General features: G+C 36.4%; 2 protein-coding genes across 2 annotated transcripts in view; one reads left to right on the top strand and one right to left on the bottom strand.

Moving 5' to 3' along the window:
* Positions 1 to 8,564, top strand: part of LOC21403202 — a 31,839-nt gene extending 23,275 nt beyond the window's left edge. The window contains exons 18-28 of the mRNA XM_024175089.1: positions 179 to 346; positions 513 to 635; positions 746 to 835; positions 6,013 to 6,119; positions 6,237 to 6,385; positions 6,517 to 6,599; positions 6,677 to 6,772; positions 6,889 to 7,011; positions 7,260 to 7,343; positions 7,746 to 7,889; positions 8,203 to 8,564. Of these exons, the coding sequence (XP_024030857.1) occupies positions 179 to 346; positions 513 to 635; positions 746 to 835; positions 6,013 to 6,119; positions 6,237 to 6,385; positions 6,517 to 6,599; positions 6,677 to 6,772; positions 6,889 to 7,011; positions 7,260 to 7,343; positions 7,746 to 7,889; positions 8,203 to 8,547 (1,512 nt within the window). The 3' untranslated portion in view covers positions 8,548 to 8,564. The remainder of the gene's footprint in view (positions 1 to 178; positions 347 to 512; positions 636 to 745; positions 836 to 6,012; positions 6,120 to 6,236; positions 6,386 to 6,516; positions 6,600 to 6,676; positions 6,773 to 6,888; positions 7,012 to 7,259; positions 7,344 to 7,745; positions 7,890 to 8,202) is intronic.
* Positions 8,565 to 13,546: 4,982 nt separating this feature from the next.
* The window catches only part of LOC21403199, a 4,165-nt gene continuing 2,680 nt past the window's right edge, over positions 13,547 to 15,031 (bottom strand). Inside the window, exons 3-5 of the mRNA XM_010090708.2 lie at positions 14,126 to 14,308; positions 13,929 to 14,015; positions 13,547 to 13,808 (exon numbers count right to left, since the gene is read on the bottom strand). Of these exons, the coding sequence (XP_010089010.1) occupies positions 13,646 to 13,808; positions 13,929 to 14,015; positions 14,126 to 14,308 (433 nt within the window). The 3' untranslated portion in view covers positions 13,547 to 13,645. The remainder of the gene's footprint in view (positions 13,809 to 13,928; positions 14,016 to 14,125; positions 14,309 to 15,031) is intronic.

The raw sequence follows: 15,031 nt of genomic DNA, 5'->3' as shown, positions 1-15,031 counted from the left end.
CAGTAGCTGAAAATCGGGGATCATCCTACCCCTGCCTTTTCTTAAACCTCTCTAGCCCTGGCCTGGGTTTGAACCAAGGATTTGAGACACCTCGTGTCTTTCTACACGGCCATCACTGGGCTGAAGGGCATTTTTTCTTTTAAATTAATCATGCTAATGCTTAAGTTTATGTGTACAGTCTTTGACTTTGGAGCAGAAGTGGGTTGGAGCTCCTTTTGCAGCTATGCTTCGAAGACATCAAGCAGGCCATACAGAAGCAAATGATTGCATTCTTAGAATTGTCTGTGTTATGCTGTCAACCAGTTCTGATGTTACACAAATTCAATACTCTTCTATAGCTCTCCAGGTAAAATTTAGGGAAACTACATCTAGTTTTTATTTTATTTCTATTATTAACTTTTTTATTTGTTTATTTCTTTTGTCTGTCTTGCTTGCATAGCTCTCAAAATTGTGATGAATTGATATTTCTAATTGAAGTCATAAATTGGCTGAAGCATAGTTGTTTTATGCAGCCCGTTGCTTTAAATCTTGATGAGGAGACACTGATGAAAGTGGTCCCCTTTTGGAGGACATCTCTTAGTGATTCAGTGAGTCGTCAGTATTACTTTGATCACTTCGAGATCCAGCCAATAAAGGTTTGACTTCTGATGCCTTCTAACTATATATTTCTGTTCATTTCATAATACATTCTTGATTGGTTGTAATGCTTTATTGTAACTACACGTCATGTTCAATATCTTTTTAGATTATTGCAAACTTTCTTCCTGGGGAATCATATTCAAGTTATAGCTCAGCCCAGGAGACACTGAGGTCTTTTCTGCACAGTGTCATAAAGGTATGTGTTATAACCCTTGGATAGAACTTGAAGATTTTGAAGAAGAAATAATCTTCTATTTTTCTCATTGAAATAATCGGTAACCTTTACACACTTATATACAAGATTTACATAACTAATAAAGGTAACAAATCCCTACAAATAAGGGAAGGATAATCTTCTCCTAAACCTAAGGAATCTGGATTCTCTAATCCCATGATTTCCTCCTATATGTAATTCTAGATAACTTTGAGGGAAATTCCACACTCCCCCTCAAGTTGGGTTGTACATATTGTACATGCCTAACTTGTTGCATAGTTCCTCAAAGTTAGGTCCTGGGAGCGCCTTTGTCAAGATGTCTACCAGTTGTTCCCGGGTAGGAGTGTAGATCAGCTGCACCTCTGAGTTCTCAATCTTCTCTACTATAAAATGTTGATCTATCTCCACATGTTTCGTTCTGTCGTGATGAACTGGGTCCTTTGCGATGCTAATAGTAGCCTAATTATCGCACTTAAGTGTCACCGACTTCTCAAACTCCAACCCCAACTCAGTCATAACTCTCCTGATCCATATTCCTTCACAGATTGTTACTGCTAAGGCTCTTAGTTTAGCCTCTGCACTGCTTCTGGAAACCACAGTCTGTTTCTTACTTCTCCATGTTACAAGATTCCCCCAGACTAAAGAGCAATACCCTGTGGTTGACCTCCTGTCTACCTGGCTTCCTGCCTAGTCTGCATCGGAGTATAGAGCTATATTTCTGCAATCGTTTTTCTTAAACATTAACCCTTTTTCAGGGGTCATCTTTAGATACCTGAGAATTCTGTACACGGCTTCCATGTGTTCCTTCGTCGGATGGTTCATAAACTGACTTACAACACTCACTGCAAAACTAATGTCAGGCCGGGTATGAGAGAGATAAATGAGCTTCCCTACTAGACGTTGATATCTTCCTTTGTCTACTGGAGTTCCTTCCTCTTCATACCCTAACTTCTTTGTAGAGTCCATAGGGGTGCTTGCAGGTTTACATCCTAGCATGCCGGTTTCTTTAAGTAAATCCAGGGTGTATTTGCGCTGAGAGACCACTATTCCCATTTTTGATTGAGCCACTTCCATGCCTAGGAAGTACCATAGAGGACCAAGATCTTTTACTTCAAATTCTTTATCTAAGAATCTTTTCATCTTCAGTAACTCTTCCTCGTAATCTCCGGTTAGAATGATGTCATCAACATACACAATGAGAATAGCTACTTTTCCCTTGGAAGAGCGCTTTACAAAGAGTGTGTGATCAGCTTGACATTGAATAAATCCGTGTTCCTTTACAAACCTTGAGAATCTACCGAACCACGCTCGTGGGGATTGCTTAAGTCTATATAAAGACTTCAATAACCTGCACACCTTATTGTTGCTGTTGCTTATTTGTAGACCCGAAGGAATCTCCATGTAAACTTCCTCTTCGAGATCTCCGTTAAGGAAGGCGTTCTTTATATCAAGCTGATGAAGTTGCCAGTCCAAGTTGGCTGCTAATGAGAGGAGTATTCGAATGGTGTTAAGCTTTGCAACAGGAGCAAAAGTCTCCTGGTAATCAACCCCATAGGATTGAGTAAAGCCCCTTGCTACTAACCGAGCCTTAAGCCTCTCAATGCTTCCATCTACTTTGTGCTTCACGGTAAAGACCCATTTACAACTCACCTTTTTCTTTCCTGGCGGGAGTTCAGTAATAGTCCATGTTCCATTCCTTTTCAAGGCCATGATCTCCTCTTGGACTGCTTGTTTCCAACCTGGGTGACTCAGAGTCTCTTGAATGTTTGCTGAAATTTGCACATTATCCAGCCCTGAAGTAAAGGCTTGATAGGATGGAGAGAGATCTGCATATGATATAAAATTCTTGATTGGATGTTGAGTACAGGTTCGAGTACCTTTCCTTACGGCAATGGGCAGTCCCAAATCGTCTGTAATCTGAGTTCATGTGATCCTTTTTGTTTCGGCTCATTTCCACCTCCTGTGCTGGGACAAAAACACTTATAACCTTTCTTATTTGTGGAATAACTGAGGAAGACACATTTTATGGACTTTGGATCAAGTTTACTCCTGTTTTGGGGGTATATATGGACGAATGCAGAACACCCAAAAATTTTGAAGGGAAGATCGGAGGAGAGAACCCGAGCATGAGGGAAGATTTTAATGAAGGCTTGACGTGGTGTTCTAAATTTTAGAACACGAGATGGCATCCTATTGATGAGATATGCAGAAGTAAGAATGGCTTCCCCCCAAAGATATTTTGGAACACTAGTAGAAAACATAAGGGATTGGGCTACTTCTAACAAGTGACGATTTTTTCTCTCAGCCACACCATTTTGCTGGGGTGTATTGACACATGAACTCATTTGGACAATCCCCTGTTGGGACAAGTAGTTACCTAGAATTGAATAGAAATATTCCCTAGCATTGTCAGACTTAAGAATTTGGATTTTCGTACTAAACTGTGTTTGGACCATGGAGTTGAATGCTCGGAATATTCTATCAACTTCTGACTTTTCTTTCATAAGGAAAACCCAAGTGAGTCGGGTATGATCATCCACAAAGGTCACAAACCACCGTGCCCCATTAATATTTTTTATTCGAGCAGGTCCCCAAATATCACTGTGAATCAATGCAAATGGTTTTGATGGACAGTAGGGCACACTTGGATAAATAGAACGTGTGTATTTTGCAAGTTGACAGATCTCACAGTTAAAATTTTTTGACTTTTTATTGATGAATAAATGAGGGAATAACCTTTCAAGATACATAAAGTTTGGATGACCTAATCGATAGTGCCATAACATGACTTCACTATCTTTATTGACACTAGAATTGAAAACAGACTTAGGACTGAAATTACTAATTGACTGACTCATAGGAAAGTTTTTGCTTCCAACTAAAGCTTCTCCAAGTTGAGGTGTCTTGAAGAGATAGAGTCCCGAGCACATCTCAGCATTGCCAATCCTCTTCCTCGAACCCAATTCCTGAAAAACACACACATTTGGGAGAAATTTAGTAACACAATGATAATCACGAGTCAACTTACTGATGGACATTAAGTTGCAATCGAGTTTAGGGACATGAAGCACGGATTTGAGAATGATTTCCGGTGAGAGTCGAATTGAGCCAATCCTGCCACCTTAGATAAAGAACCATCGGCAATGCGAACTGTGAGATTGGTGTGACTCGGTTGATATTCATGAAAGAGAGACCCATCTCCCGTCATATGGTCGGATGCCCCTGAATCAATAATCCAATATCTTGAATGTTTAGCGCACACACTGTGAATTACCTGCTTGTGCATGCATGCTAGCGGACGGGGTAGGAGCAACGTGCTGCGAGAGTGTACTGCTTAGAATTTTTTTGAGTGCGTCGAGTTGTTCCTTAGTGAAGGGACTTGGCTCGGCAGCGACTGGCTTTTCCTCGGTTGTGGTGGCTGAATTTGCACGGCTGTCTTTGTCAAACCCTGATTTTGATGGCTTCCAGTCAGCAGGTTTGCCATGTATCTTCCAACACGTATCTTTGGTGTGGCCAAGTTTAGCACAGTGATCGCACCATGCTCTTCCCTTCCTTTGTTGTCGAGAGTCATGCTGATTTTGAGGACATAAGCCACGGGTAGCAAGGGCAGATCCTTCCAACGTTGGAGATGAATGTTGACCACTCATCATGACCTTTTTCCTGCTTTCCTCACGGCGAACTTTAGAGAAGGCTTCTTGTAGGCTCGGAAGAGGCTTAGTTCCCATCACTCTGCCTCTAACTTCATCCAGGTTCTTGTTTAAACCCAGTAAAAACTTAAATGTCCTCTTCTGCTGCACTATTTTCCGATACAGGACATTGTCTTCAGGGCACTTTCATCCATGGCTTTCAAACATGTCTAGTTGCTGCCAGTGATGGGTGAGTGTGTTGAAGTATTGTGTTACGGCGAGATCTCCCTGCCGTAGATTGTGAAGGATGGACTCAATTGCGAATAGCTCCGATGTATTTTCAGAACTCGAGTAAGTCTCTCTTACTGCTTCCTAAATTTCTTGTGCAGTCTCATAGAGAAGAAAATTCTCACCAATATCAACATTCATTGAATTGATGAGCCAAGACATAATTTGATGATTTTCTGCCTTCCACTTTTTGTAACCTGGATCATCCTTCTTCGGAATTGGAATCTCCCCTGTTAGATAATCCTCTTTGCCTCTGCCACAGATGAACATCCGGACTGATTGAGACCATTGGGGAAAGTTTTGCCCATTAAGTTTGTGGCTAGTGATCAGGAGTGAGAGATTTTCAGAATTTCCGGAATTTCCAGAATGTCCAGAATTTTGAAGAGCAGATGTTTGATCGGAATGAGAAGGAACTTCAGAGGGAGAGCTGGTTGTTTCGGATGCCATAGGTGTGCTTGGCTATGAGGGACGGCTGGGAATGGAGGCTAGGGTTTTTCAGGATGAGAATGAAGACTAGGGTTTTTTTTTTCAGAGAACCGACTCTGATACCATGAAGATTTTGAGGAAGAAATAATCTTCTATTTTTCTCATTGAAATAATCGGTAACCTTTACACACTTATATACAAGATTTACATAACTAATAAAGGTAACAAATCCCTACAAATAAGAGAAGGATAATCTTCTCCTAAACCTAAGGAATCCAGATTCTCTAATCCTATGATTTCCTCCTATATGTAATTCTAGATAACTTTGAGGGAAATTCCACAGAACTCGTCCCCAAAAGCTAGCTTGTAGGGAGAGAGTGCCCAAATGGTTATAAACCCACATGCTAAGCCCATACTTTAACAATGTGGGACTCAACCAGGATCCTAACATACCACCACGCTTCCGACACCGACGTCCACGGCGACCCACTCTGGATGGCCTACTCTGGCCTTTCTAGGTCGCCCCTTCCGCAACGTGGGCTTGAGGAGGAACATGCTCTGATACAAATTGTTATAACCCTTGGGTAGAACTCATCCCCAAAAGCTAGCTTGTAGGGAGAGGGTGCCCAAATGGTTATAAACCCACATGCTAAGCCCATACTTTAGCAATGTGGGACTCAACCAGGATCCTAACAGTATGGCATGTGCTTTGCCAAAGAATTATTTTTCTCACACTTCAGCAGTTAAAGCTCTTTCCAGCTCTTATATCTCCTGACAGAAGTTTTGCTTTTTTCTTTATCCCATCTTGTGCTTCTTTAGGTGCCTCCAATAGACAACATGGTTGTCGAGCTGAATGGTGTCTTGGTTACTCATGCTTTAATAACAATGCGGGAACTGTGTATCAGATGTGCAAAACATTACTCATGGTAAAAGTATCATGTATTTTGCCTTAATTTTGTTATTTTATGTAGCAGTTAAGACATTTCTTAACATAACTACCAAAAAAAAAAAGACATTTCTTAACATGATATGACACCATTCAGGTACGCCATGAGGGCTATCTATATTGCAAAGGGAAGCCCATTGCTGCCACCAGATTTTGTGTCCATGTTTGATGACTTGGCTTCCTCCTCCCTTGATGCCTTCTTTGATCCCTCCCGTGTGTTGACGAATCTTCCAGGTCTCACTTTAGGTATATTTTCTGCTCTTTCATTATCTTTATCCCTTATTAAGCACCTTTATTTCATGTAAATTACCGTTTTTTTCCTTTATTTTTCCTTGTAAGTCATCTCCAAAATTACTGTTCTTTCCTCTGTTGATTAGGTACTCTTAAATTCGTCAGCAAATGTATTGGTCGTAAAGGATTCTCAGGAACAAAACGATACTTCGGTGATCTAGGAAAATCGGTAAGTTGAAATATCAAAGGATAATGAATACGATGGCCTGCCACTGTGCTCACCAACTATTTATGGTGCCTTTGCAGTTGCAGACAGCGGGATCTAATGTGCTTTTCGCTGCAATCTCTGAAATATCAGATTCTGTTCTGAAGGGAGCAGAAGCAAGTGGTTTTAATGGAATGGTATGATTAGTTCTTTAAGTGTATATCATGTTTAGATTATAGGTTTTGGTTAATCTATGAGGATTGTCAAGCTTTAGTATTTTAACATTAGCATTTCGGTGTCTGATTTTTTCTAGGTGATTGGGTTTCATCAAGGAATACTGAAATTGGCTATGGAGCCTTCATTGCTGGGGACTGCTTTGATGGAAGGTGGCCCAGATAGAAAGATTAAACTAGATCGAAGTCCTGGGGTTGATGAGGTAATATTTATTCTATATGTCTCCACTTTCTCTTCCTATTGGAACCTTATACCCATTGTCAAAAATCTTTTATATGGAAGTCTGTTTTTATTGTAGAAGTTCTATTCACACGAGTTTTCCCGGCCTTGCTGTAAAATTCATGTTTACTGTTCTTAGTAGTTAAAATTGAGCTAAGCCCCTGCTCTTATGAAAAGCTAGATTCTGCTGGAAAATAGACCACTGAACAAAGTTTCGTTGGAATTTTGCAGTTATACGTTGAAGGATACCTGCAAGCAATGTTGGACACACTGTACAGACAAGAATATCTGAGGGTCAGGGTCATTGACAATCAGGTAATCATAAAGAACAAATACAAAGTTCTGTTAGAAATTAGAATCACCTTTTTTCTTCTTTCGGAATTAGATGAGACCACAGAACTGGCATTGATTTCATGCGTCACCTCTACACCTGTAGCCTACGCACTGGACCGCATGTAGAGTTCATCAGTCTGTCATATAATATATGGATTTCTTTCGATAGTCTTAGACTCCAGTATTTCACACCCTCCCTCTTCCTACCCTTATCCTCTTTATTACTATTGTGGTCAAGTTTTTTTTTTTTTTTTTTTTTTTTTTTTTTTTTTTTTTTTTTTTTAATCTCATTATTATTTTTGATAGATAAGATTTCAACAGGAAATGCTTTCTTTGCTGGATAATCATGTTATCAGTGTTTATACTAATCATGTCTCCATTTAGGTTTACCTCAAAAATCTACCCCCAAACAATACTCTTATAGAGGAGATCGTGGATCGTGTGAAGGGCTTCCTCGTGAGCAAGGCATTATTAAAGGGAGATCCCTCCAGAACTTCTCACCCCTTACGTCATCTTCGAGGAGAAAGTGTAAGTATCTACCTTTCTTCCAATTTGAACCTGAGAGTTGCGTCTTTTTTTTTTTTTCTTTTTTGTAATCTAGATCAAATCAATTTCATTTATTTTCCTTTAGTTTTAGGTGCTTGTTGGTAAACATGCTCAAACTCTCCACAATCTGATGAAATTTTTTTTCGATATCCCAACAGTTGAAAAGCCTGTTAGGTTAATTTGGGTTGTCATTCTTAGAAATTGCATAACTGATGTACTGTCTTTTCACCGCCCTCAAGCAATTTTACGCCTGGTTGCTTTTTAAGTAACTAAAGTAAGAGTAACTGCTCAACAGGAGTGGAAACTTGGACCAACTTTACTGACATTATGTGAGCACCTTTTTGTGAGTTTCGCCATTCGCATGCTTAGGAAGCAAGCTAACAGGTTCATAGCCGGCATCAAGTGGAAGAAAGATTTGGTCGGCGACGATCAGAAAGCGATTACTCCGACAACTGCAGACAGCCCCGAAGAGGATCAGAAGGTTAGGTTCATCTGGAGAATGGGAATTGGAAAGTTTGTGTTGTCAGGCATTGTAGCATATGTAGATGGACGTTTATGTCGTTGTATTCCTAACCCCATAGCTCGACGCATTGTAAGTGGTTTCTTGTTGACTTTTCTTGACAAACGTAGCGATGAGTAGACTTTTTTTTTTTTTTTTTTTTTCATGTACATAACTCTCTCTTTCTGTATATCTTCTTGGTTAAAAAAAAAAAATCAAGTTGAAATCTTTGCAAAAAGGATAAAGAAATAAACTTGTGTGGCATTTTTTGGTGTGGACCAAGCTTAATCAAAGAATCGGAAATAGCACGCATTCATCAATCTTGTTTGGTGTCAATCTCTATAGTTTTATGTGTATCAATTCCAAATGAATTGGTATTCAAATGATTACTTTTTTTTAGTAGCAAACATTTCAATTCTATGTACCATCCATCTTGTTTCAATTGTTTTCTGCTCAAAAAGGCCCTCGGTTTACATAGAAAACCCACTGAATTGGCCGCCCATTGTTTTGCGACTTGTGGGACTTGTCTTGGAGTCACTTTCTTGTTCGCTGTTGCCATCACAAAAACCTCCTTTTTTTCCGGATAAAGAGGCAAATGACCTTTTTTTTTAAGGATTCTTTGACATAATGGTCATAAATTTGTTAAAATTAACAAAATGGCCGTTTCTTTAATTAACTAAATAGTCAATTATTGATTAAGTTAGTAGTCACTGATTGATTAACGGTTAATCATTGATTGACTTAAGTTTATCAGCGATTAACTTGATGATTTTTTATTATCAATCAGTATTAGTTAATAGGGAGATTTTTTGGTACGCTGGCGTACCAGTAGTCTAACTTTTTTAATTATTAGATCTGCATATATTTTTTACTTTTATGTGCTTTTTTGACGGACAAAAAATCTAACTTATAGGTATGTTGGCATACCGGAGAAGATTTTTAATTAATAATTAACTGAAATCAATTAGTAAAAATTTAGCTATTTATTAAAAAAAGATTGTTAAAAAACAATCATTACCTAATTTTCTCTTTTTTCCCACTATTTTTCTTGGGTGTGTAGAAATTCTCCTGAAACTTCAAAGTAACCTTAACTAACACCAACTAAGGAGACGTTTGGTTCATGAATTCAGAATTATGATTTAAAATCATTCTCATTTTATGTGTTTTTTATGAGAGAAAATACTATAACGAGTCACGAATTATGACACGAATCATGACACGAATAACCCTTCCAAACGCACCTTAATAGTTTCAAATTGATTAATAAGTCGCTCATAACTCCATTACAACGGTCCCTTTTAGTTCTTAGGTTTTGAAAAGAAAAAAAATTGAATTTAAATTTTATAAAAAAAAAATACTATAACAAAAAGATTTTTACATTAATTCAAACCTATAAGATAAACGCAGGGTAAACCACCGATTCCAGTATTAAGTTTAGCCCAGTTGTCTATGTACATAGTTAAAAATGCTAGTCTAAACGTGTACTTCCAGTGTTTTATTGACAGTTGTTACCAAATAATTTGTCGCCAGTTGGCCAAGGCCACGAGCACTAGAAACACATGTTATGCACATATAAGTTACATGTTGAAGAAGCATACGTGCACACCATAAATAAGAATTGGATAAAACTCTCCACTGATACGTTGTCTTAATGCTCACAATAAATGGAACAACAGAAAAAAAAAAAAAAACAAAAAACAAAAAAAAAACAAAAAAAAAACGAAAGAAAATCCGTTCTGTCCGTACGTGTCGACCGTAGATTGTAATACCTTCAGGCAGACAGCCGCCAAAGCACACGGTATTGCCAACCCTGGTCCGCCCATACCGCCGTGGCTCCCTCCAATGTTGTGATTTTTCAGAACCGATTGTGGTCCAGCTTTTTTTCTTTTTTCTTTTTTTTAATAAGAATTATGAAAGTGATGGTTATCTCAAGGGTTAATATTGGTTCTCTAAAAAATATCTCATGGATATCACTAGTTTTGTTTTGTTTATTAGTTTTTTTTTCTTCTTTTTTTTTTTTTTTTTTTTTTATATTACGGTCAACAAAAAAATAATGTAATATGATAGTAACACAAAAAATACGGGAAAAAATAAAAAGTTAATATCTTTTTAATTTTTTTTAATAAAGTAAATTAAAAAAAATCACTCTAGTGTAAAGGACGTTCAGAAAAACAAGGTAACTACAGCCACGTCATTGCTGGAGTTGTATAAAAGTTTCAGGAAATTTTCAATTAAATTCTCATTTTCCTCACTGAAAATTTTGAACTTATAAGTTATAAATATATAATTTTTTTTTTTTAAAAATTCAGCTTTCGCGCATATAGACATAGTTGTAAAGAGTTTCAAGTATATCATCACCGTTTTAAGTTAGAAAAAAAAAAATTAAAATATGACTTAACTACATTATTTATAAAAGTCTAAATTTTGTAGGCGTAAACTTTAAAATTGAAATGTACTTGGAGATCACATTCTTATTTGCGAATACAAATACTTGAAGGTATTATATGAAGATATTATATAAAGGTGAGGCACCTAAGATGTTAATTAATCCCCGAGTCGGAGGTAGGTTAGGGGTGGGGGATCTCGCCCTCCTAAACCTCGATCTGATTATTTTAGGGCGACCCAATACTTTCTTGCTTGATTTACTTGTTATATTTGAGAAAGAAAATAAAAGATAGTAAGTAGACAAGAATAAGTATGAAAGGAAAAAAAGAAAAAAAAAACGAAAAGAAAAATGCTTTATTGAAATAAATTCAATGTGATTAAAACAGAACAATTGATATTATATTGTCTTCTCCTAAAATATGGATTATTTCCTTGATACAAATTCACAAAAGAAATACAAACAAAAAGTTATTAATGCCATTAATATATAGAAAAAATTAGGTTGATGGAGATTTTAGTCATACCATTCAAATTAATGTCCTTTTTTTTTTTTTAGAGAGAACTAGCATTTTTTATAGTAGTCAATTACTAATACATCATAATTATGATTTATCATTTACTTATTAATAGTTTATCATTAATAAACTGATAAATTATTAATTTAAATTAATTTATCACAAATCGATTAGTGAATCGATGATAAAATAATATATCACTGATTTGTGATAAACGACCGTTTCTCTAATTTTACAAAACTTCCCACCATTTACTTAAAAATGACTATAGAAATACAAAAATCATTTTTAGTACATATATCTCATACAAAGGTTCGTTAAAGTGAGCTTTTCTTTTCTTTTCCTTTCAATGCTGTAAAAGTGAGAATTAGGTTGTTGGGTTATGTTGCATGTTCCATCTAAAATCTTGTTTGAGAAATGAATATTCTGTTGTTGTAGTGCTCTGTTTAGTTACTGATCCATCATTAAGAGTTAAATAATAATAAACTTATATTAGCAAAATAATAATAATAATAATAATAATAAACTTAGTGCATAGTCGCACGTTTGATACAATAGCATAGGAACATAGTTCATACATATACATGGATTACATGGATATATATATATTTTTATATATTGATTGAGCCAATTATTATTATCCACCTATAATTGCAATGTAGCCACCAGCAGCTTAGCCTGCTTCGTATCAGCCCCACTCAAAACCATTAAAAACACACACACACACACACACGTCAGATCCATATACTAATAGAAAAACCACTGGCTTGGAGGACCCAGAAAGCCCCAAAAACCACTCACAAAATGAATTAACAAAAACATTATACGCAAAAGTTAATGGCAAACTATCAGACGTCTCACTTTTTCTGCCTATAAATTAGAGCCCTCTCCTCCTTTGTGACACTCAATTACACCTTTGATTTCGTTCATTTTTTCCTCAAACAACAAAAATGGCTTTCGTCATATCCGAAGCTCAACAATCTTTCTCACATTCAGAGGCCGAGAAGGTGACTCAACAAGATGATAGACCAAGTCCCATCACAAGCCAACTTTACTTGAAATCTTCTTCTTCTTCTTCTTCTTCTTCTAAGGCTAATCTGAACAAAGATGTTGTACTCAGACGCATTCGTCACCACAAGTGCTTGAACAAAGTTAGAAGTGCATTTCAAGGTCTTCTTGTGAGTTCTGATTCTGAAGAAGCTCAGCAGAAATGGCTAGACCAGAATGACAGCTTTTCCTCTCCTTAGATTTGGCGCCTTACACAAAACATTTTGGTATTATAATTCTTGGTGCCTTTTTATCACTTCTAGAAGGAATTCCTGTTGTGGGGTTTTATGGAAGATATTGTAGAGGAGATTAGATGATCCATAATGTAAGAAACAAGTTTGTTGCTAATTGCTTGGTCGAGCAAATGAATTTCCACTTCTCATGACTCGTGATCACTGTGTTAAAGTTTTTTCTTGAAGATCCAAGTGAATTTTACCACTTCCTCTCTCACTCTATGTGGAGAGAGATTATGTATTTAGTTTATATTGTTCGGTTATTTTTAGAATCAATAAATATTTTTTGGTTATATTTCTGTTGCGTACTAATTTAAGATTTTAAGAGGAAGATCAAGAACCTGTAGTAACACGACTTCAGTCTTCAAGGAGTTGGAAGAGTTATTGACCCATGGTCTTTTAGTTTATGCACATGATAAAGAGACGAATAGTATGTTTCTTCAACGTTTTTAATTCGGCAAATAGTATATTTTTTTAAACGTTTTTAAAGAAAATACCATAATTTTGAAATGATTGAAGTAAATAATCAAATAGCATATTTACTGGCATTGTTGGTTTTAAGAATATGCTATTTACTACCATTACTGTTATGGATAAAATCAGTCTGTTCAATATAAATCCCTTCTAGCAGGTTCCTTTAATAAAATATATGGCGGTTGATAAGTGGCAAAAAAATTAGCCACTGAAAGGAAGCAATTATGCAGCAAACTCCATGAACGGTAAAGTTTTCAAGATAAAACCAACTTTTCTGCAACTCAAAGGACATTCTCTTTAAAGTCAAGATCTCAGGAGATGGTGAACAATGAAACAAAAATGGAAAATCGCACTCATTAAACTAAAATTCATCATACCATCATTACAAAAATGAGCTCCTGGTGGAACAAAGTGTTTTTTTTTTTTTTTTTTTTTTTTTTTTTTTTTTGAAAAAATTTTTTTTTTTTTTTTTTTTTTTTTTTTTTTTTTTTTTTTTTTGGATATAACAGTCTAACAATAAACACAAGGACAAAAAAGAAAAAAAAAAATTTCAAAACGACATACATCAGTTGTTTTGTTCAGTTTTTACTTTAACAAGCCAGAGGAAGAAAGGAGGCGCAATGCTTTGTGGGAGTTTTTCAACACTGCATTAGATCTCGGTACTTGCATTTTCCTTTTCTTCAAGAACTCCAACGAATTCTGTAAGCATTGAGCAGGTGGTATCTCGTTCAACAAAACAGTATCCACCCTGTATACCACAAGTTTCAACAAGTTAATAAAATCCCATTTCACTCTCGCAACCCCTCTCTCTCTCTCTCTCTATATATATATATATATATCTCTCTCTCTCTCTCTTTTATGTACTCACCCCGAGCTTTTTGGTTTTCTCTTCTTTTTGGAAGTGCGCTTTAATTGAGTCTTCTTATCATCCTCAGAGTCTGATAAGAACACTTGTCTGTGGACCAAACACAACCCACTTGGTTATTAATACTTTACTTACATCTCAATAACGAGGTCCGTAATTCAAAAAAAAAAAAAAGGACTGATAAGGATTAGAAGACATACTTCTCACGAGAAGCCAGCATCTGAACAATCTCATTTGGTAGCATGCCCTCTCTGCCACTAGATTCAGTTGGTGTTTCAGTCTCGGACACATCTTGGCTATGTACACTTTCAACCTTTTGAGAAGGCCTTGGTGTTTTCCTTTGCGCCCATAATCTACGGCGTTCTTTTCCTTCACGAACAACTCTACACACCGTCACAACCCATCATAATTTGGCTTCATTCGTTTCACAATTCGAATCACAACTCAAAATTTTTGTTAGTGTTTTCTTTCACAAAAATTCAAATTCAACATTTTTTTTACTACAATATTTGCTCTCACATAAGTTCACTTTTCAGCACAAATTCTCAACTCGAACCTGAGAAATGAACGGGGCCAAAGTCCCCTCAAATCAAATTTGCTTGGACCCAAAAGAAAAAAATATGCATTTTACTAAGCATCAAACTTAGTAAAATTCCCAATTTCTACCATGTCATTCACAAGATACAAAACGCTGCACAAATGACTTGCTGGAACTAAATTTTTTTCTCAATCATCTAGTTCAGTATTAAGACCCATTGCTCACTAAATGGCTCAATTCAACCAAAAATTTCCAATCTAATAACTTATTCAAAAAAAATAAATCAATAATTATTCTACAACTTGTTTACCGTTACATGTGCGTGAAAATCCTTTCCTTACTTGAAAATGCGAAAACAAAATTTCTAAACTTATACACCAACTCCTAAAAAACATTGCTAATTAATCTGGCTAAAAATTCTAGAGACATTTCCATTACAATAAAAATTTGAAATTTTGATTTCCATTATCTATGCGACTAACAAGAACATATACATACATATAGATGTATGTATATATATACATATATATATATATATATATGTGTGTGTGTGTGCGCGCGCGCGCGT

This window comes from Morus notabilis, unplaced genomic scaffold (genome assembly GCF_000414095.1).
Source record: "Morus notabilis unplaced genomic scaffold, ASM41409v2 Scaffold25, whole genome shotgun sequence".
In the NCBI taxonomy this organism is placed as follows: domain Eukaryota; kingdom Viridiplantae; phylum Streptophyta; class Magnoliopsida; order Rosales; family Moraceae; genus Morus; species Morus notabilis.
This window is presented reverse-complemented; position numbering and strand designations above follow the sequence as displayed.